The sequence below is a fragment of the Xiphias gladius genome, chromosome 9, assembly GCF_016859285.1.
Source record: "Xiphias gladius isolate SHS-SW01 ecotype Sanya breed wild chromosome 9, ASM1685928v1, whole genome shotgun sequence".
NCBI lineage: Eukaryota > Metazoa > Chordata > Actinopteri > Istiophoriformes > Xiphiidae > Xiphias > Xiphias gladius.
The window spans coordinates 3896231-3919352 of record NC_053408.1 but is presented as its reverse complement, the minus strand read 5'-3'; the positions used below and the strand labels follow the sequence as shown (position 1 = coordinate 3919352).

The 23122-nt window shown below is 40.3% G+C and overlaps 2 protein-coding genes across 4 annotated transcripts; both read left to right on the top strand.

Moving 5' to 3' along the window:
* The first annotated feature begins 2458 nt into the window (after nt 1-2458).
* Nucleotides 2459-10937, top strand: cdk5rap3 (CDK5 regulatory subunit associated protein 3). 2 transcript variants are annotated; one of them, XM_040136289.1, is made up of 14 exons: nt 2459-2544; nt 2947-2992; nt 5206-5337; nt 5961-6061; nt 6250-6298; nt 6568-6746; nt 6878-7014; nt 7323-7467; nt 7742-7849; nt 8330-8411; nt 8535-8623; nt 9920-10125; nt 10315-10486; nt 10797-10937. In XM_040136289.1, the coding sequence occupies exons 1-14, from the start codon at nt 2542-2544 to the stop codon at nt 10860-10862; spliced, it is 1515 nt and encodes a 504-aa protein (XP_039992223.1). In that variant the 5' UTR covers nt 2459-2541; the 3' UTR covers nt 10863-10937. The 2 variants fall into 2 exon arrangements, with proteins under 2 accessions (XP_039992223.1, XP_039992222.1); XM_040136288.1 differs by having other exon boundaries at nt 2508-2660.
* A 2226-nt stretch (nt 10938-13163) lies between these two features.
* On the top strand, nt 13164-23122 carry nfe2l1b (nuclear factor, erythroid 2-like 1b). 2 transcript variants are annotated; one of them, XM_040135346.1, is made up of 6 exons: nt 13164-13368; nt 14404-15228; nt 16285-16506; nt 18790-18879; nt 19015-19173; nt 19552-23122. In XM_040135346.1, exons 2-6 carry the CDS (start codon nt 14671-14673, stop codon nt 20929-20931), a joined length of 2409 nt encoding a protein of 802 aa, XP_039991280.1. In that variant the 5' UTR covers nt 13164-13368; nt 14404-14670; the 3' UTR covers nt 20932-23122. The 2 variants fall into 2 exon arrangements, with proteins under 2 accessions (XP_039991280.1, XP_039991281.1); XM_040135347.1 differs by lacking the exon at nt 13164-13368 and adding an exon at nt 13681-14299.

Below are 23122 nucleotides of genomic sequence, written 5' to 3'. Positions count from 1 at the left end.
TCGCTCTCTCACCTTGTCCCTCTGTACTCCACTCTAGCACACACCCTCCTCAAATGCACACACACACACGCACACACACACGCACACGCACACGCACACACACACACACACACACACACACACACACACACACACACACACACACTCACACACATATACACCTTCAGCCCGCCCAGCTGGGTGCACGGGTGAGTAAATGTTGCAACCATGTGATTTAGTGGGACCTTTCTTCAGGCCAGATTACTGATAATGTCATGGTTAATGTGAACTTGAGAGGTGAGCAGCTTTCCAAACCGCAAATAAATTACCTTTATCAGTCTCACTTTGAGACCCAGTCTTCTGTTAATGTGGAATTTGGATGCAGGTTAAAGCTATATTTGTATTTAAGTTTCCTGTTCTACGGGTCTTTGTATTTATCTTAAGCTGGACAGATAAGGTCAGAGAGAGACAGCTATAGACTTTGAAAGATCGTCTGAGTGAAGTGAGTGTCTCTGGTGATTTGCATGGCTTGTGCAAAATCACAGACAGTGGATTGATGCTTACTTTGCAAGTTTGGCTGACATTCAAATGACCTGAAATTAGGCCACTTGAGAGGCACTGCTGCTGCCGTACACACAGGGATTTCATGGCTGCGTTGAGCCCTTTTACTTCTGTCCAGCGTGGAGTTCACAAGACACCAAAGCGTTGTGTTATTCCCGGTGGTAAAGGAAGTACTCAGATCCTCGACTCAAGTAAAGGTACAAAAGTATTATCTGCTAAATGTACTTAAAGTAGCAAAAGTAAAAAGGGTTCATTATGTGGAAACACTCCTATAACTAGCAACTATAACCTGTCAGACAAATGAAGCACAATAAAAAGTACAAAGTCTCCCTCTTTGGTGGAGTAGAAGTATAAAACAGCATCAAATGAAAATACTCAAGTAAAGTACAAGTACCTCAAAACTGTACTTGTGTACAGTACTTAGTGTGTACTTAGTTACGTCCAACTTGGTCTATAGTCTGATGCAGAGGGTGTGATTAATGACCAAAATGGGAAATTACAGAAAGTCCCATTAACATGTAGCAGGCAGCTGGCGGGTCAGTCATTAATCAAATCCTAACAACTTTATTTTAGGTTCCAGTGGAAATCCCAAAGTCTCCAGAGAACCCAGATGTGTCCGGTTGAATTTGTGTCCAAAACGATTCTCAAAACATCTAGAATATTTCCATTTCATGGAATGGTGTAATGCCACATTACACTGCGGAGTAAACTACTGTACTTTATACTCCACTACATCTATCGGACAGCTATAGTTACTAGATACTGTAACCAATTAAGATTTTTACACACAAAAAATAAAAAGAGCTTATAACATATGATGCATTATTATAGATTAAACTACCCAACCGTATATAAAATAAATCGATTAGTTGATTAAAAAAAAAAAAACAAGAAAAATTAACACTATTTTAATAACTGATTCATTGTTTAAGTTATTTTTCTTGTAAAAAATCCAAACATTTCATGCTTCCAGCCTCTTAAAAGTGAGGATTTTGTGCTTTTCTTTCTCTTAAATTACAGTAAACTGAACAATTTTGTGGTTCGGACTATTGTTTCGGACAAAGCAGCCCGGCTCTTGGTTATTGTGATGGGCTTTTCTCGCCATTTCCTGTTTCTAGTTTTACAAACCAAACAATCAGTCGATCAATTGAGGAAACAGTCACCAAATCAATCAATAATGAAAAAAGTCATTAGTTGCAGGCCTATAAAAAAACAGTGAAAAATTAGCTGCAGCTCGACTAGAACAGTAAAATGCTGTTTACACATTAATGCATCAGTAATAATGATCTAGTGCGACCATTCTTTCGCACTGAGTACTTTTACTCTTGAGACTTTAAAGTACATTTCCCTTATGACACTTACACAGTTGTACACAAGTAACATTTTCAGTGCAGGACTTGAGTATTTTCACACAGCGTGGTATTAGTACTTTTACTCCAGTAAAGGGTCTGGAGACTTCCACCACCATCGCTGTCTACATAAATAAAATTATCAATGAAATGATAGATAGACAGATACATAAATAGATAGATAGAATGAGACAGGTAACAAACAATACGATTAAAGGCTAAATTAATAGACTACATAAATTAAAATATAAGTATAAATAAAGATAAATAAATATACATTTTCTCAAAAAGAATAGAGACTAAAGATAAACCCATGATTATACCATGTGCTGAATATACACTGTACGATGCTACGATATAATACACTGTAAGTTTGTACAAGTCAGTTTATCTAAGAAGAAAAAAAAAACAAAAAAAAAACAAAATAAAATAAAATAAAAATAAAAATAAAATAAATGAACTTGCCTTGCCTTAAAATGACGACACCGCCCTCTGCCGACGGACTTTATAACTGCACCAAATCACATTCGCCAATCAGCTGCAGCTATCAGCATAGTCAAATATCATTGGTCAGCCCTTATACCGAATACTTAACACCGCCTCCTTCTATTGGCTCTCCTTCTCGTAACGTGTCGTAAACAGTGACATCCGGATGGTAAGAACGATTTTGGATATAAACCCTTTAAATAAACCTATTTTATAATGAAGCCATAAAACGTTTTTTGAAGCGTTTTCGGGTTTTTTTTTAAGAAAATCGAAAAGGCAATGGAGGTAAGCTGAAATAACTCGGATTTAACAAGCCTGTAAGCTAACGTTAGCTGGCTGTCACAGTCGAAGTCCAGTTAAATGAAAAATAAACACTTTAAAAGAGCATAGTAAAGAAAAAAAGTTGTGTTTGTGCTCGTAGTTGTGCTGGATTGATGTTCTCCTTGAAGCTGCTGTAACGTTGCGAGTTCCACAAGAATATAAGATTTTTCTCCCAGCGCTTGGTGCTGTTAGAAAATATGGAATCATTTCTAAGTTACCGATGTGTTTGACTGTTTTCTAACTTCAACAGAATATTCAAAACCTTCCCATCGACATTCAGACCAGCAAGCTTCTGGGTAAGGCAAAAGACACAGTGATACAACCACCGTATTTAATCTGTTTTTTAGTCTACAGTATGTCAAACATACAAAACATCATTTAAAAAAAAAAATTGTAGTAGTTGGGTATGTGTGCACATGTATGCACACACACGTACATAAAGTATACACACTCACCGAGCCCTTTATTAGGAACACCACACTAATACTGGGTAGTTCGTCCCTTTGCTCTCGAAACAGCCTCAGTTCTTCGTGGCCTGGATTCCACAGGATGTTGGAAACTTTTCTTTGAGATTCTGGTCCATGTTGACGTGACGGCATCACATCATCTCTGCAGATTTGTCAGCTGCACAATCATGCTGCCTGTCTCCCGTTCTACTGGATCCAGATCCGGTGACTGGGGGGGGCACTGAAGTCCACTGACGTAACGGTCATGTTCATGATACCAGTTTGAGACGACTTTTGCTTTGCGACAGGGTGCATTATCCTGCTGGACGTAGCCATTAGATGATGGTAAACTGTGGCCATAAAGGGAAGCACATGGCCAGCAACAATACTCAGACTGTAGCATTCAAACCGGGATTGATTGGTATTAAGGGACTCAAAGTGTGTGAAGAAAACATTCCCCACTCCATTACATCACCACCACCAGCCTGGACTGTTGACACAAGGCAGGTTGGGTCCATGGATTCACGCTGTTGATGCCAAATTCTGACCCGACCATCTGCTGCCTCACCAGAAATCATGATTCACGAGACCAGGCTACATTTGTCCAGTCTTGGTGAGCCTGTGCCCACTGAAGCCTCAGATTTCTGCTCTTGGCTCACAGGAGTGGAACCCGTCGTGGTCTTCTGCTGTTGTCGCCCATCCACCTCTTCAATGTGTTGTTCATCCTGAGATGCTTCTCTGCTGGCCACAGTCGTAGAGAGGGGTTGTCTGAGTTACCGTAGCCTCTCTGTCAGCTCCAACAACAACTCTCTCATCAACAAGGCGTTTCCATCCATTTTTTTGGCTCCATTCTGAGTAAAAACTCTTGTGACTGTTCTGTGTGAAAATCCAACAATCATATCACAGTCAAAGTCACTGAGCTCGCAATTTTCTCCCCATTCAGATGTTGGACGTGAATATTAACTGAAGCCACTGACCTGTATCGGCAGGATTTTATGCACTAAGCTGCTGCCACACGATTGGCTGACTGGATAATAATGAATAAGGAGTTGTACATGTGTTCCTAATAAAGTGCTGGGTGACTGTGTATGAATCCACCTATGCTGTATAAATATAATTGCATTTAGGAAAACAAAGAACAAAATATACTTAATAGCTCAATTGTGAAACAAAGAAATAAAAGACAACGACTGATGCTGTACAATTTATCCAAACTTAATCAAATCAAAACTTCATATAAATCATAACTTTATACTATAAGATAGATAAAATTCTTACATTGAAAAATTTTTTTCACGGGCCCCCACATCTTTTCAGAGTCTCTGGATTTTTCTATAGATTGCAAGCCTTTTAGCCACTATTTAAGGGATGGCTTTAGTGGATTTTTCCAGCACACAGCAATTGTGTATTTGGCGTGCAGATGACAGAAATATAGACAACTTTAGTTACATACAGGAGGAAATATACAAATCACAATAATGATCATGATTAAAAATAGAAGTACCACTGTCGTGCAGAAATGTTTGGGTTGAACTTTGTAACTTACTTGAAGTAACGTGGGTTCTCTTTAACCACGTTACTGTAAAAAATTGAACCTGGTATTAGTAGTTAAAACTTTATACTCTGAACAAATCTGTTTCCATGCTGCATTTCTTATTTCTTCTCCGATATCATTAGTCCAAGCAAGTCTTTGACTTTCTGATGAGTCTCAGAAAAATTGTCTTTCCCTGTTTTAGCTAAAGAATTATGTTGCGCCTAAATATAAAATAATTATGTTTAATTAGCTTGTGTTGTAGCAATAAATTCCTTATTGGAATTGAAACAAAAATATAAAAGTCCAAACACATTTAAAGTATTTAGAAATGCGGAATAAAATGGGCTGTTAATTCCAAGTGTTACTGTAACTGTGTGTAAATTAAGGACTCGCGTGTCTTCTCCAGCAGAAACATAACCGACTGCTACCATCCTGATCCTGTACAGTTCTCACGTTGCCTCCAATAGATTAATCAGATGATGCCAAAATCCACAGATATTAATTATAATGAATTATTCCGTGTCCCCAGACTGGCTGCTGGATCGACGTCACTGTGATCTGAAATGGCAGAGTACAGTAAAAGCAGTCAGAGAGAAGATCAACGCTGCCATCCAGGACATGCCAGAGAACGAGGAGATCAAGCAGCTTCTCTCCGGCTCCTGTAGGTCCCTTATAGCCCCGCACTGTGCTTCTCGCATACTTTTACCACATTCAGGTCACAGAAATGAGTATTTTCCTGAAATGTAAATTACCATAGTTTTGAAGATATTTCCAGAATCCCGAGAGAAGCTTCTTACCAACTGAATAAATAAATATCAACTTGCACGAAATTTAAAATGTTATACCATCAGTTATACGTCAGTTATACTATTTTTATATTTTATTTATATTTTCTTATGTCATACAAAACAAAATTATAGTAAAGTTACAGTTGACATTATAAATGTTGCTTTCCACTATTTGATAATGTAATTTTAATTTACAATAATATGTTTATATTTGTTGTCTGTCAAAGAAAAAAGGCAGGAGATCTGTGTTTTGTGTTTGTTTTTGTTTTGTTTTTTTTAGTTGTATTTTTTAATTTTGTTTTGTTGGTGTATTTTCTTATCGTCTCATGTTCCATATTGTTGTGTGTTGTCATGTTGCCTGTAGCGTACTGATTGTGTAGAAACTGTTGGTTTCTGTTGTTAATTAACTGTCAGTTGTTACCTGTCGTCCTCTTCCATTGTGTGAATACGTGTAATCTGACGTACTCGTTTACATTTTATTTGTTTTAATTGATAGACATTCACTACTTTCACTGCTTGAGGATAGTGGAGATACTGAAGGGGACAGAAGCTTCCTCGAAGAACATCTTTGGCAGATATTCATCTCAGAGGATGAAGGTGAGAGGAGTCAAGCTTCTGTCGTCTGTCTCAGAGCATGTCAGTCAGTCTGTCAGATTTTTATAATTAGTATCGCAAACCAAGTGGTCTGAGGAGATATCTCGTAACATTGTCCCTCCGCTCTTAAAACTACTAAAACTATGCTAAAATTTGGATTTGAATCGTGGTTTGTGTTTTTGCTGTTACAGGACTGGCAGGAGATTGTTTCCCTTTATGAGGCAGATAATGTCTATTTGGGTAAGTTTAACATAAAAACAAGGGAAAACCCATATCTTATGTATTTATTATATTATGAAGCCGTCTGCATACACGGTTACACTTATCATTCCTCGTATTTTATAGGATAGGAAGGCAATTTTAAGCAAGAAAAACTGTTTTTGTTGCTGCTGTTCAGGTTATGTTTGCAACATTGTCATAGGATATGGGGAAATAGCATCCAGCTAAAGAAATAACATAATTGCATGTACAGAACTCTTCGATAATGAAAGTCTGTTTGTATGACCCAGCGGAGGTGGCCAGCTTGCTGAGTCGCAATGTGAGTTATGAAGGCCCGGCTCTGAGGAAGCAGCTGGCCAAAGCCCAGCAGCTGCAGCAGGAGCTAAGCAGGCGGGAAGTAGAGTGCCAGAGCTCGGCCGCAGACCTGAGGGAACGATACTATGCTGCCTGCAAACAGTATGGCATCACAGTAAGTCCAAACACACGCACACCCGCGGGAGAATGTTAAGAGGCAAACACTGAGATTCTGCAAAAGTCAGGACTATACATTTTATTAAGAGACAGATTAAGGGACATGCTGATTGTCCATACTCTTGCCAGGGAGACAACGTGGCTCGCGAGCTTCAGGCTCTGGTGAAAGACCTGCCAGCGGTTCTTGAGGAAGTCGGGAAGGACGCAGCAAAACTAGAGGAGCAAATCCGACTTTACGCTGTTTTCACAAACTTTGTATGTGAGTGGTGAGTATGTCATCAAAATGCCGTCACTCTCTCTTTTGCTCTGTGACTCTACTTCACAGAGACTGAAGCTCAGTCTCATATGAAATAAATATATTTTTATTTGACTACCAGTAATTTGACAAGTTCAAAAATAATTTATTATTTGCTAGATTGATATATTTCTTAGTATACATACACATACCTCATAGCAGTCTAAATAAAGTGTAAAACTCTTGTTATAAAAGAAGAAAAAAAAAGTTGTTTAAATTGTGAGGACCATGGGAATTTTTTCTTTGGGGTCACATGAGCTCACATGTTGTTATTTGTAGGTCTGATCCGGTTTTGCCCATGCTGACATTTGCCCAGAGGCAAGGAAACACAACGTTTTATGAGTGGAGAACAGGGAAAGTTCCCACAGTTGTTGAGAGGCCAGTCGTGGAGGATGCACCTCCTGATACAGCCACAGAGGACACGGTTAGTTTTACTGATGCTATGCTGAGCATTAATCCGGGTCATATTGTAAAAACGGATCTCCACGTGAGATCCGAAGCAAAATGAACCGATGTCCATTTTAGTTTTCTTATGTATAAATTCTTCTAAAATCCACCGTATTTTTTATTTTATAGTTCAATGTTCTAAATAAGGCCCAAATTCAAATTAACATGGTTGCTAAACAGTTTTTCACTGTTATGAAACGGCCCCAAGACTCACTTTGTGTTTCTGTGTTGTGTTTTAAAACCTGCTTTAGATTGACTGGGGCAGCTTTGGCAAAGGAACAGACACTCTGGGTCTTAATTCCGGCATCACAGTTGAGGATGGTATCGACTGGGGAATCAGTCTGGAGCCAAACTCTGAGGTACTACACCACAACATATATGCGTTTTGATTTTATATACATAGTCTTTGTTCACCTTTATATTATTGAACTATTGAGGTCTAGATATTTAAAAAAAAATAAGAACAATCTTCACAAAAAGAATATATGAATACCTAGTTTACATTCAGTATTGATCAGTATTAATTACATTCACAATTACATAAGTATTGGATAAATGGTCGAAATGTCCAGTTTCTGCTTCAGGCGGCATGCAGACTTAAAGATTTAAAAATCACTTGTTTGAATAAATTATGTGATAATATACAGTTTTATGTAATTTACCTCTGTTAAGCAACATCCGGTTTTAAATCCACTCACACGAACACATTAGGAACGTGAGGGTCGGTGTCGCTGAAGGGATATTTGGTTCATCTGTAAGGGTCTGTGGGCGTACGTCTGACAGAAAAAGTTGGTAACCACTGCTCAAATATACCAATATCTGTCTGTCTCCGTCAACAGGACGCTGGTGCAGGCAGTATCGACTGGGGGGACAGCGAAGCAGCTCCCCTAGAAATTGAAATTGTAGATGTGGGCACAGACTGTGAGTAGTTTTTTTGTTTTGTTTTTTTTTTTAAATCGCCTGTATGCCTCCAGTTAAACTTAACATGTGCTGTTTCAGCTGTTGAAATTTGTGTTAACTAAAGACAGGTGTATCATCTTGTAGGTCCCGAGGGGGTGGCAAGGGGTGAGGATGCCTTAACTCTACTGGAGAACTCCCAGTCACGCAACCAGTTCATCGACGAGCTAATGGAGGTAAAGAGGAAGGTCCTCTATGTGTCTAATTACCCCTCTGAGCCTGTGCTTCCAGTGGGTCTTTGTGTAGAAGGTAATGTCGTCGGAATTATGATCGTGGTCCTTTAACAAACAGATATAAAAAAGCATAGACATGAGAGCTGAGACTAATAATGATTTTAATTATTGACTAATCTACTGAATATGTTTTATTTTTTTTATTAGTGCAGTAAAGATTAGAAAAACAGTGAAAAATGCCCATCATATTTGCCCAGAGCAAATATAAACAGTCCAAAACCCAAAGATATTGAATTTACAATGATAACATAGCACCGAAAAACAGCAAATTCTTACATTGGTAAATAAATATTTGGCATTTGCGATTGACAAATGACTTAAAAAGATTAATCAGTTATCAAAAGTGTTGCTGATTTCATATGGACACGGTATAACTTGACATCCCTCTATAATAAAATGTATTTGAAAAACAAAATATTCTCAGATATGGATTGTGTGTTTTTGCAGATTACGATGAGCTAACACTAAACGGTGTAAAGTATGATAGATGCATATATTAACAATGGATTAACGATGACTACGCACATGAAAGGCGTCCCCTGCGGCGATGGACACAGATAATCGTCACCCGCGTACGCAGCCCCCTCAACTCTACTGCTCTGGTTCCCTCTCACCGCTCTCTCATAGTTTTGTTTTCAGCCGCGTTAGAAGACCGTTTTCAAAAGAATCCTCCGTTCGCCACCTACCCGGCACCAAACAGCAGACGACCGGCGTCGGTGACTTGCTGGTCTAACATAGAGGAGCGTTTAGCCACCGAAGGTTCAGGTGCTTCCCTCAGGAGTTGACCAAACAGAGCTAAAAGGGCGGTGAATATTGGACTTAGATTAATCAGGTGGACACAGACATGACTCCATATGAATGATAATGGTTCTCTTTATCTCTTGGATGTCTAAATAAGCAGCTGTTTGCTAAAAAGTGTGCTGCATCAACTTCATAAGGTAATAATACAGCAGATTTTGTCTTTCCGCTGCCCCCAAGTGGCCAAAAACTAAAGTAAACATTATGTTTACATGTGCAAACTCAAACCCACTTATTGCAAACCACAAGCACGATGGGTGCGAAAGGAATCCCCAGCATTTATTTGAACTTGCATGGAGTAGCGGGTCGGTTGACAGTCAAAACCTGACTAAATGGAAATGGGGGGTGGAGGATCAACATTTCATTTACTCGATAGCATTTGAATGACAGATTAGATCATCTGTCCCAAAGGAGTGACAGTGGTTTCATATGTTGGTGCAGCTGGAAGTGTTCCTAAGCCAGCGCATCAGCGAGATGGGGGAAGAGGGAGACGTGGTGTCTATGAGCCAGTTCCAGCTGGCCCCGTCTGTCATCCAAGGCCAGACCCGTGAGCGCACCCAGGAGATGCTGTCTGAGGTGAAGGACCTTCTGGGCCGGCTCACCTCTCTCCGGATGCAGCACCTGTTCATGATCCAGGCCTCACCACGGTACGCTGCCGTGACTGATGTTCATAGAATCAGTTTTCACACATTTGTAATTACACAGAATTGGATGTAACTTGAACAACAACGCAGGAACCGGGGCATGGAAAGCAGGGGGAATTCCTTGCTTTACTTCTAAATTGTTCCACGTGTGCCCTTCTCTCATTACTCTCTATATAAAACGTGTTTGCGTAGGTATGTTGAGCGTGTGTCAGAGGTGCTGAGACAGAAGCTGAAGCAGGCCGACATTCTGGTGCTGAAAGGTGCCACAATGGCCGAGAAAAGGCAGGAAGCCCTGGAGGAGCAGTCCAGACTGGAGCCTCGTGTCGACCTGCTGGCGGGGTGCACTCGGGAACTCCAGAAACTGGTACTGGATTTCTGTTTCAGTTCATTCACGTTCTCAGCGTTGGGTGATTTCCCAGCTCACTAGAATGAGAAGGTTGTGCAGCATTCGGTTAACATTAGGAGGCAGCTTCGAATTCTGAAAAACACTTGTCACCAGATTATTATATCTGTGTTAAAATATACTGCTACTTAAAGAGTTACAGATTAACTGAAAGGAATATATATTGCAAAGAAAAGCTTGTGATTAATATATATCATACCCTAGAGGTTCTCAGTAGTAATGTGTATGATTGCTATTATTTCTGACTGTCAACTGTGATTTGTTTTTGCAGATTGAAGCAGACATTTCAAAGCGATACCACAACAGGCCTGTCAACCTGATGGGGGTTAATATATAGTGAGCTCCACAGACATTCACAAAAACCATTCTGTCATAATCTGCAAGGAGAAATAAAAGTGATATTTAATTTAAAGTCTTTTGTGTTCTTTACATTATCTGGATTTAAATTAATATTTGACATTTTACAAATCATCTTTTAAACAAAACTGCTTTGGGAAGAACCCATTAAATTTCGGAGCAAATCCGGATAATTTACTATGAACGTGGATTTTTTTTTTTTTTTTTTTTTGTCTAAAGTCTGGTGTATGTTGATTTATATTGGCCTCTGGGGAGGTATTGGCTCTACTGAGTGCCATTCAATTTCTATATATGTGATACAAGCTCCAATAAAGTGAAAATACATAACTGCAAATAAAATGAAAAAGCAATTAAAAAAGTAGTCACAAAATAAAAATAAAATTAAATAAAAATAAATAAAATTTAAAAAGTTATCCAATTAAAATTTCTTTAAATAATTCCTGAACCAGACTAATTATATGTGTACATTTTTAAAAACATTATTATGATAAGCATAAGACACTCTAATGTAATTTCCAAGTGCAATAATTAATAATTTAGAAGATGGGAAAGACATAGAAAACCTGGACTCACGGATATGATTTTCACCAATTAAAATGAGTAAATAGACAATAACTTTTCTGGTTCTTATTTTCAAAGTTTAAAATTTGTTTAAAAATAATCCTCCGCTTCCCTCCAAATATTGTATATCAAAAATCCAGGGGTGGAATTAAGTACATTTATTCAAGTACTGTACGTAGTTACCGGTACTTTTACTTTCCTTGAGTATTTCTGATTTGAGTGACTTCACACTTGTACTCCACCACATTTCCGAGGGAAATATTGTACTTTTCACTCCTCGACATTTATCTGACAATCTGGGGCTGCTAGTTTCTTTTCAAATTAAGAATATAAATTCAAAAACGTCTACGGTAATAATATTATAAATACAGTACAAAAAAGTAGTGTCTACCCTGGGGCCTCTTGTCATGTTGCAGATGTCTGTAAGTTGTTTTTCCACCAGGGACATTTTCCCTCTAAACTTGTCCGTGGTCTTCATTTAAATAAGTGTTTTGAAAGCTCACATGTCGGCTAATTCATTAACAAAAATTAATACATTTCAAAAGTGCCTTTTTTTTCTTTTCTTTTTTTTTCTTTACAGGTCCATTACTTTCTTGAGAGAACAAGTCGTTTTTAAAGTTACAGGTAAAATGAGACTCTTTTTTTTTTTGGTCAATTCATTTAGTCGTGTTTAGTTTATTATTGACTTCCAGGTGAATTTCCACGCAAGAAACTGCTCAATTTAAACAGCAGTGAAAACTCATTACTCATTCGTTTATTATTGGAAGCTTTATTCATTAATATTACACACTGATATTAACAACCTTGTGATGAAATATGTGATCCTGATGCGCTCTTACATTCTGCTTCACATGAGGCTCTAGGCTCTAGTTGCTTTTCATCGGACGGTTTGTTCTTAATTTAGATTTGTGCCAAGCATCACCAGCCGGTAAGAGCTTCAAAGTGAAACGAACGATACAGTGACTCCTACCGTTCTTTTTCGTGTAATTGTAAAACTCGTCCCCACTTCATACGAGCATGCTTGCCTCAACTTCCCTCATTTGCCTGGCTTTTTGGCTTTTTGTCTGTGTTTGTCAGACTCTGGCCCTTCTCGTTTTACCCGTGTCACCTGAAGTATCATTTCGTGTTGTCAGGCTCATTGCCTGCTTAACATTGTGTTGTATCAATTGCCTGTGCATGTCCTTACAAGCTTTTTATCCTGTAGATCTGCTTAATTATTCTACATGATTTTTACATTTTGTAGGTTTTACTATGGTTTTAATGGCCCATTAAATCTGTCCAAGGGACAACAATTGACAAATAAGCCTTTTCTTCCATTTTTTTTCTTTTTTCCTGGTAAAGCTTTTTTTTTTTTTTTTTTTTAAACTTGACTTTTGGAAAACACTGGCACATTTACAGTGATGTTGGTTAATGTGCATTACAAATAAATAAATAAAAGTAAATTACTTTCGTCTACTTTTACTTAAATACGCTTTTGAATGCAGCTATGAAGTTGTAATGGAGTAATTTTACATTGTCGTAGTGGTACCTAAGTAAACGTTTTGAGTACTTTTTCCATCGCTGACTTTCTTAATTTGTTTGGAAAATAAAATGCAGCAAAGGATTCATAAGATTCATCATTTAAAAGCGGGAGTTTTTTGTTTTTTTTTGGTATGTTCCTCATAAAATGTTCAATATTACTCGCGTTGGAAGCTGATGAAAGCTTGCCACTAGAATGTTCTACGCATGCTCAGTGTGAAAGCGTGTTTTGGTGTCAAGCGGCGCTGCTAGGCTAGCCGGGCCAGCTAGCAATTTTGCAAGTCATGGTGGGCCATTCAGTGAGGAAAGGCAAAATCGGGCAGCACTGTGGAGCTTTTAATGAAACGGGAATTGAATACAGTTCTTAGCTGATAGCGGACTTTTGGGCATGAAGACACAGTTCATGCGTAAGTATCAAATCAAGAGGTTTTCAATTAACTAATGCGTTACAAGCCGAGACATGGATTGCACTGATTCATGGCATTAGCTAACGTTAGGCGGACCCGCAGATGAATAAGCAGTATTAACGTGTGAATGAGTGGATATAGCAGAGTGTGTTGTTTAAGTTACTTTTCAAAGTAGTTGAATTGTTACGGTAGTTAGCAGCAAACTAGCTAACGTGGCTAGCACCGCGTAGGCTTTAAGTTCCAATAGTAATTTAGCGTTTTCTTAAAGCCCCACCCCCGCTGTATTTCAATTGGCTGGTGCTAGCTGGAGTCATGTGTCGTCACCGCGCTTGAGTCCTGTGAATGGCTAGATAAACTGTCAGTCATCTTTTCACCACTTGTTGCCAGGGAGATTGTTTGATGCCAGTAGATAAAATGCCTGTAGCGCTACCTGTCACTTTTTAGGGTAAACAGAGATGCAAGTTTACTAGCTAATGTGGCGACACCGCTTATCCTTGCCAACGAGGCGATCGTACGTGTGTAATGGCTGTAGCCGGGCTCTCAAAACACAAGGTAGCCTCAGAGCTAACGTCGTAAGCGGCGGAGAGGAGGGAGGGACCCTGCCCGCCACCAAACGTTGTCGTTGGTGCGTGTGCTAGCCAGCCAGCCCAGCGAGCTTTCTCGACTCCCTCATTCACCTTCAGCAGCACCCACAAGAAGTAGTTGTCCTGTCAAGGGTGGGGTGATGCCTACTAAAGCTGTGTGTTCAACATCTCTGGTCTGCTGAATTCCCAAGAATGAAAAGGCATTGCGCGGTGCGAGCCGACATCAGTTCTCTAGTCTTGGGAGGATGGAGTGGCTGCAGTGGGCTAGCAAGTCCTGATTTTTATTTTTATTTTTTTTATTTATTTTTTTATTTTATTTGACTAACATGTGCTTAATGCAAATGTAGGTAGGTAAGACTTGCGTGTCTCTGGACTGAAAGCAGCGTGATTATGATGTTGAAGCAATGCAGTTGCAGTAGAGCAATAAAATGTAATTTCTCACTTTTGTCAGGAATGGGAAGATGAGAACCTTATGAAGAACAAAGCTCTGAGCACAAACTGGACTCTCGCATAAGTGGAAAGCCCATCTTGGATCTTATATGCCTTTTTAAACTTACAGAATCCTGTTGAAGACCCTGACCCCTCACTGTCTGTAACCACTTTTTATGTTCATGTATCCATCTCCATCTTCTAGTACTAGTACGGAAGTATTGATCCAAGGTAGTTGGCCCCGTTTGTTTTTGTTTTTTACGTTCACCTTTTGTTCCTTTGTAAAGAAATGCTTTACCTGAAAAAGTACTTCACAGAGGGCCTGATTCAGTTCACCATCCTTCTGAGTCTCATTGGGGTGCGGGTGGACGTTGACACCTATCTAAGCAATCAGCTGCCCCCACTGAGAGAAATCATCCTGGGCCCTAGCTCAGCCTACACCCAGACACAGTTTCACAACCTGCGCAACACGCTGGACGGCTATGGCATCCATCCAAAGAGTGTGGACCTCGACCATTTCTTCACCACTCGACGGCTGCTGAACCAGGTGCGCCAGCTGGATCGCCTCTCCGTGCCCAGTACCGAGCTCAATACCTGGCTGGTTCATCGTGACTCTGAGACTGTGGTGTCCGCCAGCAGCCAGTCCAGCCCCAGCATCACCCTGGACAATGGGGCCGGCCTAGAGAACCTTGACAACCCTGACGCTACCCCGGCCATGAGGGGAGGAAGTGGAGCACCTGAATCCACATACAACCTGAACGCAGCGGACAGCAGCCTGGGAGCTGTGGCCCTAGAGGGCAACCAGGAGCAGGGCAGCAGGGATGGCAATGACGACCTCACCAAAGAGGTACTGCAGCTAACATGTGGGGAGCATCTGTCTCAAGGAGGGGACAAACACCTCCTTTTTGCAGTTGCTCATGTTCAACACTGTAACATAGGAGGATTTGTTTATGTGCTTATGTTAAAATAGACCCAGGAGTTGGGAAATTAAATGTTTGATTATATGTTGTTTTTTTTTTTTTTTTTTGAATGGCCGAATTTAGTGGTTAACCAATTTTCCAGGTAAACAAAAATCAATTATATATTCAGAAAAACTTCAGTTTTCCTCACTTAAGATACCCAATGACAACTTAAATCAAACAATCTGATATCGTTGTTTACTGCAAATAAGCGCCATTACAATTTTGGATATGGCAGCATAAAACACAAGTTAACTGTATTCCCAAAATTTTAAGAAGTGTAAACTCAGTTTCATGTAAAATTACACACCAGTATGTTTTCTGCTCCACACCCCTGGTCTTTCTATCAGTGTCAGATATTTTTAGTCAGTTTCGTTGTTCGCAAGAGTGCAAGTTTGAAACGCACAGTTAGCTGTTATCTTCCTTAATGTACTCTCTTAAAACGGCACAAACGAAACGATAACTTAACTTTAATTAGTTAACTATAAACTAACTTTTATCTAAGTGACTTGAGAGAACTTGCGCAGAATGGCCCTATTGATGCAGTGGACTTCGGAGTCACACAATGTCATTCTAGGACTGTAATTAACCGAGACTTCTTTCTGATCACATGATAACCACCGTGCCAATGTGTTTATGTCATGGTTGCATCATCTGACCATATTTCTGTTATGTGATCTGCCTCTCTGTCCTTCCAAAATGACCCATTCAAATTAAATGAAAAGGCAGACTGTAAAAGATAAGCAGTATAAGTGCTACTTCATTATCATAAATAAGTAAATATTATCAGTCATAGATAGCCCAAATATGTAGGATTTCATTTGTCCCCTGCTACAGTATGAATTAGATTTCAATACATTGAATGCCCTAATCAGTACCTGGTTATTGAAATAACTTTCCTCTGCACAGGACCATTTTTCAATGGTTGCTATATCTCTTTCCAGGACATTGACTTGATTGACATCCTATGGCGACAGGACATCGACCTTGGTGCAGGAAGAGAAGTGTTCAACTACAGCAACCGTCAGAAGGAGAGTGAGGAGGAGAAGCCTAACCCACAGGAGAACAAAGACGGGAATGAGGAACAAGAGAGCTGGAGAAATGGAGTAAACCTACAAGGGGCTCAGCCAGTAGACGGGGAGACTGGAGAGAGTATTCCAGAGCCGGTTCGTAGACAGATCTTCATGTCCTAGTGTTTTGTCCAGGGGGAAGTAGCACATTTAACTGCCTTATACTACATAAAAACAAATTGGAAACGTGGGAGCTGCACACTGGTGATAAAAGATAATTTTGTCTGCTGAAAATGAGTTTTTACTCATGTGGAGACATTTCCAGATAATTCATTTTCACCATTTGCCTAAAACATTGGGGACAGAAACATTTAGTTTACTGTAAAATTGCTCAGTCTGCCTATAGTAGTGTCATCGTGTTGTTGAGTCACACCAGTCGATGAGGTAGGGCTCAGATAGTAAAAGGTGAGATAAAGAAAATCTTGCTCTTGCAGTTTGATGCGGGCACACTTTTTTTTTTAACAAGCTGTGACTTACCAAGCTGTACACAAGCTCGTTTTACCAAGTTGCGATACAACTGCATCACGTTAATTTCGGGGCGTAACATCCAACTGAATTTTTCGGCGGACCACTGGCCATTCAGAATCAACCAGACCCAGTAACATATAAATGAAATCCTCGCAAAACTTCTGGTGCGTACACATGCAGCATATCCACCGCTGGTATCTATGGTATTCACGGTACCCTGATAAGGAAGCACATGCTCAAAAAATATGCTCTCGTTTTAATATTGTATTAGAATTTGAGCATTTGAGCATTAACTAGGCTAATACACAGAATATTTATGAACAATGCAAGATTTTAATAATGTAAGAAACTAATGTGTGATTATGATAATGTGTCTGAAGAAAACTAGCCTTTAATTAAGACATAAAACAGCAGAAAGGACAGTTGGATTTAGTCGAACCCCGGTGAAGACTAAACAAACAGCACCAGGCCACATCCAAGCAGACTCTGGTGTGGTTTGTTTGTGCTGTGATAGCAAAGTAGATAAACCAAAAGACTGAAGAAGATACATGATTTTAGCATGAATTCAAAAGCTAAACTACCGTTTGTTCCATCTGCTGATCATGAACTGTTAAGAGAGGGATCTGCCGCCCTGCATAGAGTTGTGAAGTGTCAGGGGCCACTGGTTCCAAAAGTGTCTTTCCCTATTTTGTCTTTCCCATTTCAATTTTTTCTTGAAGCGATATCCCCAGTGTTAGCGAACACAGAAACACGGGGCTCTCCCAGATCCAACTGCTTTATGCTATGGCCATCAGTTTTAATTAATTCAGCTTTGTTTCTAAAAAAAAATGTACATTTTATCTGAAATTTTAGCATTGCGGACGGGTCTGAATACTACAAAACCCATACGTCTCGGCCGCCGTTGCCATTGAGAAGAGGCCCGTCGGAGGTAGTGAATTCAAAACGCTTCATCGTTACAGTTGCTAACAGAACAAGCCGTCATAGTTGCTGGATTCCCTTTTTATCAAAAAACCAGATAATTTTGTAATGATGTTCCAACCAGGAGAGTTTTATACTGATCCAAGCTGTAGAGATGCTCCTACTGGGAGTCACGTAACATTGTCTTTGGGAAAAATGACTGGGACTTTTCCAGAAACATGGAACCAGGAGTGCCCAAAATAGCTCCTTTGACTTCGAAAGTCCCGATAAATCAGAAAGTGAAAAGGAGTTAAAACAGAGCTTGTGTCCTGCTGCTTGTATTGTAGCTGTTCTCCTACAAAAAGTGAGTGAAACATAGTGACTACAGGATCTGTCCTCCTGTAATGTTATGCTGCAAATAGCCTCTTTTTTGTCACGGTTGTGTCGGTATACGAGGTCCAGTCGCACTCCCGACTACTAATGCTCATAATCATTTATTTCTTTGTCAGCTCTTTTTGACACCAGAGAAGATAAATGCAGAAATAGCCAACTGTAAGGCACAGTGGAGTGCAGTTTAATTTTTCCACCTGGGTTCACGTTGCACAGCTGATGATGTGGGACAGTCCCCAGTTACCTGTCAGTCCCTCATCTGTATGACTGTAGTTTAATGAGTTGTTCTCCTGCATTTCGTAAGAACAAATTATGTATAACTTTATATTTGTTTTTAATTCCTCTGTGTTTTTGGAGATTGCGTGCATGTTGATTACATGTATTTATATCTTTTATTGGACACCCGAGGGGATGTGCTTAATATGAATTATTGTAAAGATGAATGGTCCCCAGTTTATTTCTGGAGCGTTTTGTTTTGTTCAGTTTTTCATTTTGTCTTTTATATGTGTCTGTGTCTCCCTTTCTTATTACTCTTGGATTGTTTGTAAAAAGCAGATGTGAAAGCACCTTTTAAAGAATCAGTTCTGTATATAACACTAATACACTACTTTTTTCGTTCCCTAGCTCCCAGGTCTGGGTTCACAGACTTCACTGTCTCTACAAGAATGTTTGAGGCTGTTGGAGGCCACTTTCCCTTTTGGAGAAGAATCTGAGGTAAAAACGTAAAAATTTGTTGGTTCACATACAATGCAAGCATTGTTACGGGAGATATTACTATATTATTTGATGTGGGAAAACTACAGAAGAAATATTAGTGTTTTTATTAATGCGTATGACATTTTCAATCAGTTTCCAGCTCCGGTCGTCACCCCAGAAATAGCAGTTTCCAATGAAGAAGTTCCTTCTACATCTCAGGGCCTCCCGCTGGCACCACAGCTGCCCCCAGCAGAGCCTCAGTTAGACCTGGAGCAGCAGTGGCAAGACATCATGGCCATCATGGAGCTACAAGTATGTCCCTTCTATTTAAATTCAACATCTTTGAATCTTGAAATGTATTTCAAGACTAAATGTAATGTATTGGTCTTCATGACACCAATAGTACTTCTTGTGTGGAAACTGGCAGAAGTAGATCCATAACAAAAGCGTCCAATGTGTTTCAGAATAACAATGTAAATCTCTATAAAAGTCTGTCATTTTTGGGTAAAAGCTAGTTAGGAAGTATGAAAAATGGCCTCCTCACGGTGTCAAAGAGTCAAATAATTTAGCCTAAAGAGTAGGAAAAACCCAGATTTTTATCTCTTAATTATTTTTGCACAAAATTTGTCGCTTTAGTCGTTTGAGAAATATACATGTAGATTTCCCTTAACAAAATCTTCCTGTTCAAAGGCAATGGAGGTGAACAACACTTCACTCAACACCAACTCCAGCAGTGTTAGTGGCACAAGCGAGACAACCGAGTCAAACACCGCGGGAAACTTTGGACTTTCTACTCGCTCAACGCCGATAAACCAGGATGTCAGCCTTCACCAGGCCTCCCTCCCCAGCTGCAGCCAAGACTTCCCCCAGATTTTCAGCCCCCAGTTGGACTCTGTTAGCATCACCCCAAGAACCACCATGCTCAGACTTTCCTCCAGCAACTCCACCAACATCAACTCCACATTTGGAGCCACTAACCTGACTGGGATCTTTCTTCCGCCACACATCAACAGCACCAGTAACAACATTACATCCACACCTATCCTGCCCGATCCATTCAGCACCTTGCTGGAGGAGTCCATGCTCGATGAGATCAGCTTGCTGGACCTTGCCATGGAGGAGGGCTTCAGCCAGGCCCAAGCTTCCCAGTTGGAGGATGAGCTTGACTCAGATTCTGGTCTTTCCCTGGACTCCAGCCACAGCCCGGCTTCGCCGAGCAGCTCTGAGACATCCTGCTCCTCTGCAGCTTCTTCCTCCTCAACGTCCGCCACCTTCTCAGAGGAAGGAGCTGTGGGATACAGCACAGACTCTGAGGTAGCCGCTGCAGAGACAGAGGAGGGTGCTGTTGGGGGTTACCAGCCTGGGTACAGTAAGCTCTGCCGTATGAGCTATCAGGACCCCTCCCAGTTCCACAGCCTCCCTCAGCTCGACAGCATCAGCCACAATCACACCTACAACCTGCCGCTTTCCTCCGCGTTCACCGAGCACCCGGAGCTCCCCATTTCAACTGGGAAGAAGACTGTCCGCGAAAAACAGAGCTCAAAGCTTCAGCCTGCTCAGGACTTGCTCGACAAGCACTCCAGTCGCGACGAACGCCGAGCTCGGGCTATGAAAATCCCCTTTTCCAACGAGAAGATCATCAACCTGCCCGTTGAAGAGTTCAATGAGCTTCTAGCCAAGCACCACCTGAGCGAAGCCCAGCTAGCCCTCATCCGCGACATCCGTAGGCGTGGCAAGAACAAGATGGCGGCCCAGAACTGCCGCAAGCGCAAACTGGACACCATCATAAACCTGGAGCAGGGCGTCCAAGACCTGAGGCGCGACAAGGCCCGGCTGCTGAAGGAGAAGATGGAGTTCATTCGTTCCATCCGGCAGATGAAGCAGAAAATGCAAAGTCTGTACCAAGAGGTGTTTAATCAGCTACGAGATGAGGAGGGCCGGCCCTATCCTCCCAGCGAGTACTCGCTCCAGTACAGCGCCGATGGCAGCGTGCTGATCATGCCCCGCGGCGTGACGACTGCTGAGCAGAACCGTAAGCCAGAGAAAAAACAAAAAGACAAAAAGAAGTGAGGGGGACAAACTGCTGTTTATTCTATCACTTTGCTAAATCAATAAGAAAGATTTCTGCAGATGCAAGAGAAATGTCCTTTTTTCCTTTAAGAAGATTCTGGTGAGTAGAAAAATGGCATTGTTGACTACTCTTCCCGCATTAGTTTCTCCCTTTTCTTTTTGTTCCTACATTTTTTTCCTGGAAAAACTTTGAAGCAGAAGTAGCTCTTCGTTTGAGTACTGATATTTCATTATTTAGATGGGGGGAGAACAATAAGCGAGGAGACGAGGGATATAAAAGGACATAAAATGAGCTATTAGAAAAATTTTAGCTGCTCTTGATCCTTTTGCACCAAACCACTGAGGACGGAGAAGATTTGTAGGGTAAAAGAAGGGACTGGTATCGAGAAAAGTGGGAGTAAAAGAACACTGTCAACAAGGATGGTTGGAATACCTATGCACTGAAGGTTTAAAGGACTATCAGATCACATCCCACCCTGGAGACTCTTAGTGATTTTCATAGTCACTGAGGCTTTTAAGTTGCAAATCTTCAGGCAAAGAAACAGTATCTATGGTTGTGAGAGTTTAGATACCAAAGGCTAAAGGAAGTCCATCATTTTAGGATGCCATTAACACCTATACTAACCAAAGGTTGTATGGTGCACCTCACTTGACATGAATACATCTTAAAAGCTCAGACACTGCACTCCAATTCTGTAGGTTTGTATCACAAATTCCAGTTTTTGAGTCAGTTTGTGAGTGGCATCTAAGTTCAGAGGGCCCCAGAGAGATCGGGTTTGATGTGTGGGAGGAGGATGTTGAGATGAGAGGGAGTCAGGGGCTGAGTGTTCCCGGGGTTGGCCACTGCTAAGAGGCCTGGAGGTGAAGTCCTGCAAGAGGAGGAGATGGAGGTTTTAGGGAGGAGGCACACTGCATTGCAAAATGTATCAGCTTCCTTATAAATTATACATAGCACTGTAATTTGTCTTTAAAAGGCTTGGCTATATGCATTTTGCCGTGTCTGTCGCTATTCCTTCGCTGCAGGTTTAAATACGGGAGCTGCGTTAAGGAAGGCTCTTATTAACTGTTCATAATCTGTAGTATAAGCAAGGTTATAGGTCTAGCCACATCAGCTTTACATAAAAGTCTACACCCTCTTTGTTGATTTTGAAAACGTTGCGCAGAACCTGTAATCACGAGAGAATTTAAGATATTATGATGAGCCGAGAGCTCCAGAGAGTACTGTATGGTTACCACCAACTCCAGGCTAATACAGGTCATAGCTATGGATTATTCGTTGTTGGTTTTTGTTTTTGTTTTTGTTTTGTTTTTTCTCTCATGTGCCCCGTTTTAAGCATTAACTTGAAACAGGCTGTTGTCGCTTGTGGTGTAGCGACTTACCTTTTAAGTAACTTATTTGCCAACGTTACCCAATTGAAAGCCACTTGAGGCAATTTTTTAACTGCTGTAAAGCCGAGTTGTTTGGCTTAAATATTATGAGTCCTATGTTTTTAAGTTTTTGTGTTGATAACAAAGTGAGCCAAGTTGTTACATGAGATAAAAGTCAATTGAATGCGTGAAATGACAGTGTGTGTTGCGGCCACTTTGATTTGAATGCCTTTATTTCACGATCTCATTATCTTCACTTTAAAGGTTTTGAGAACTGAAGAAAAATGTTCTCAAAGTAGAAGTGCTATTACTTGTCTATCTGAATGAAGTTCGTCGGTACGTGTTGCATCACCCTCTGTTTAAAAAAAAAATAAAAAATTAAAAAAAAATAGTAATAATAAAATTTAAAAAATGAAAAAAATAGGTCAGTTGTTGCAGCTGAGATAGCAGTTAGGCTAGAATATTTACAAGAGGCTGAACAGAATCCGCAACATTAAGATGATGTCCAAAAAATTGTTTTGAAAGGAGAAATGTCCTCATTAAATGTGATATTCAGGCATGAAACTCTGGTTAACATTCACTTCAGTGTAACCCAGTGCAACACCGACTATTTAGTACTGCTACTACTTAGTGCACTTTTTTTTTGTCTGTCTCGTTATGTAAATATTTTCATGTTTGTGTTTGTCATGATTTCTGAAGTTTGTCAAAAGTCTACATAACAGTCTCACCCTCTGCTTTGAGTTTGGATGTAGTTTCTTGTTTTGAGATATTTGCTGGCAATCAAGAATTGTTTTTATTGATTAATAAAGTGTTTTTATTTTCA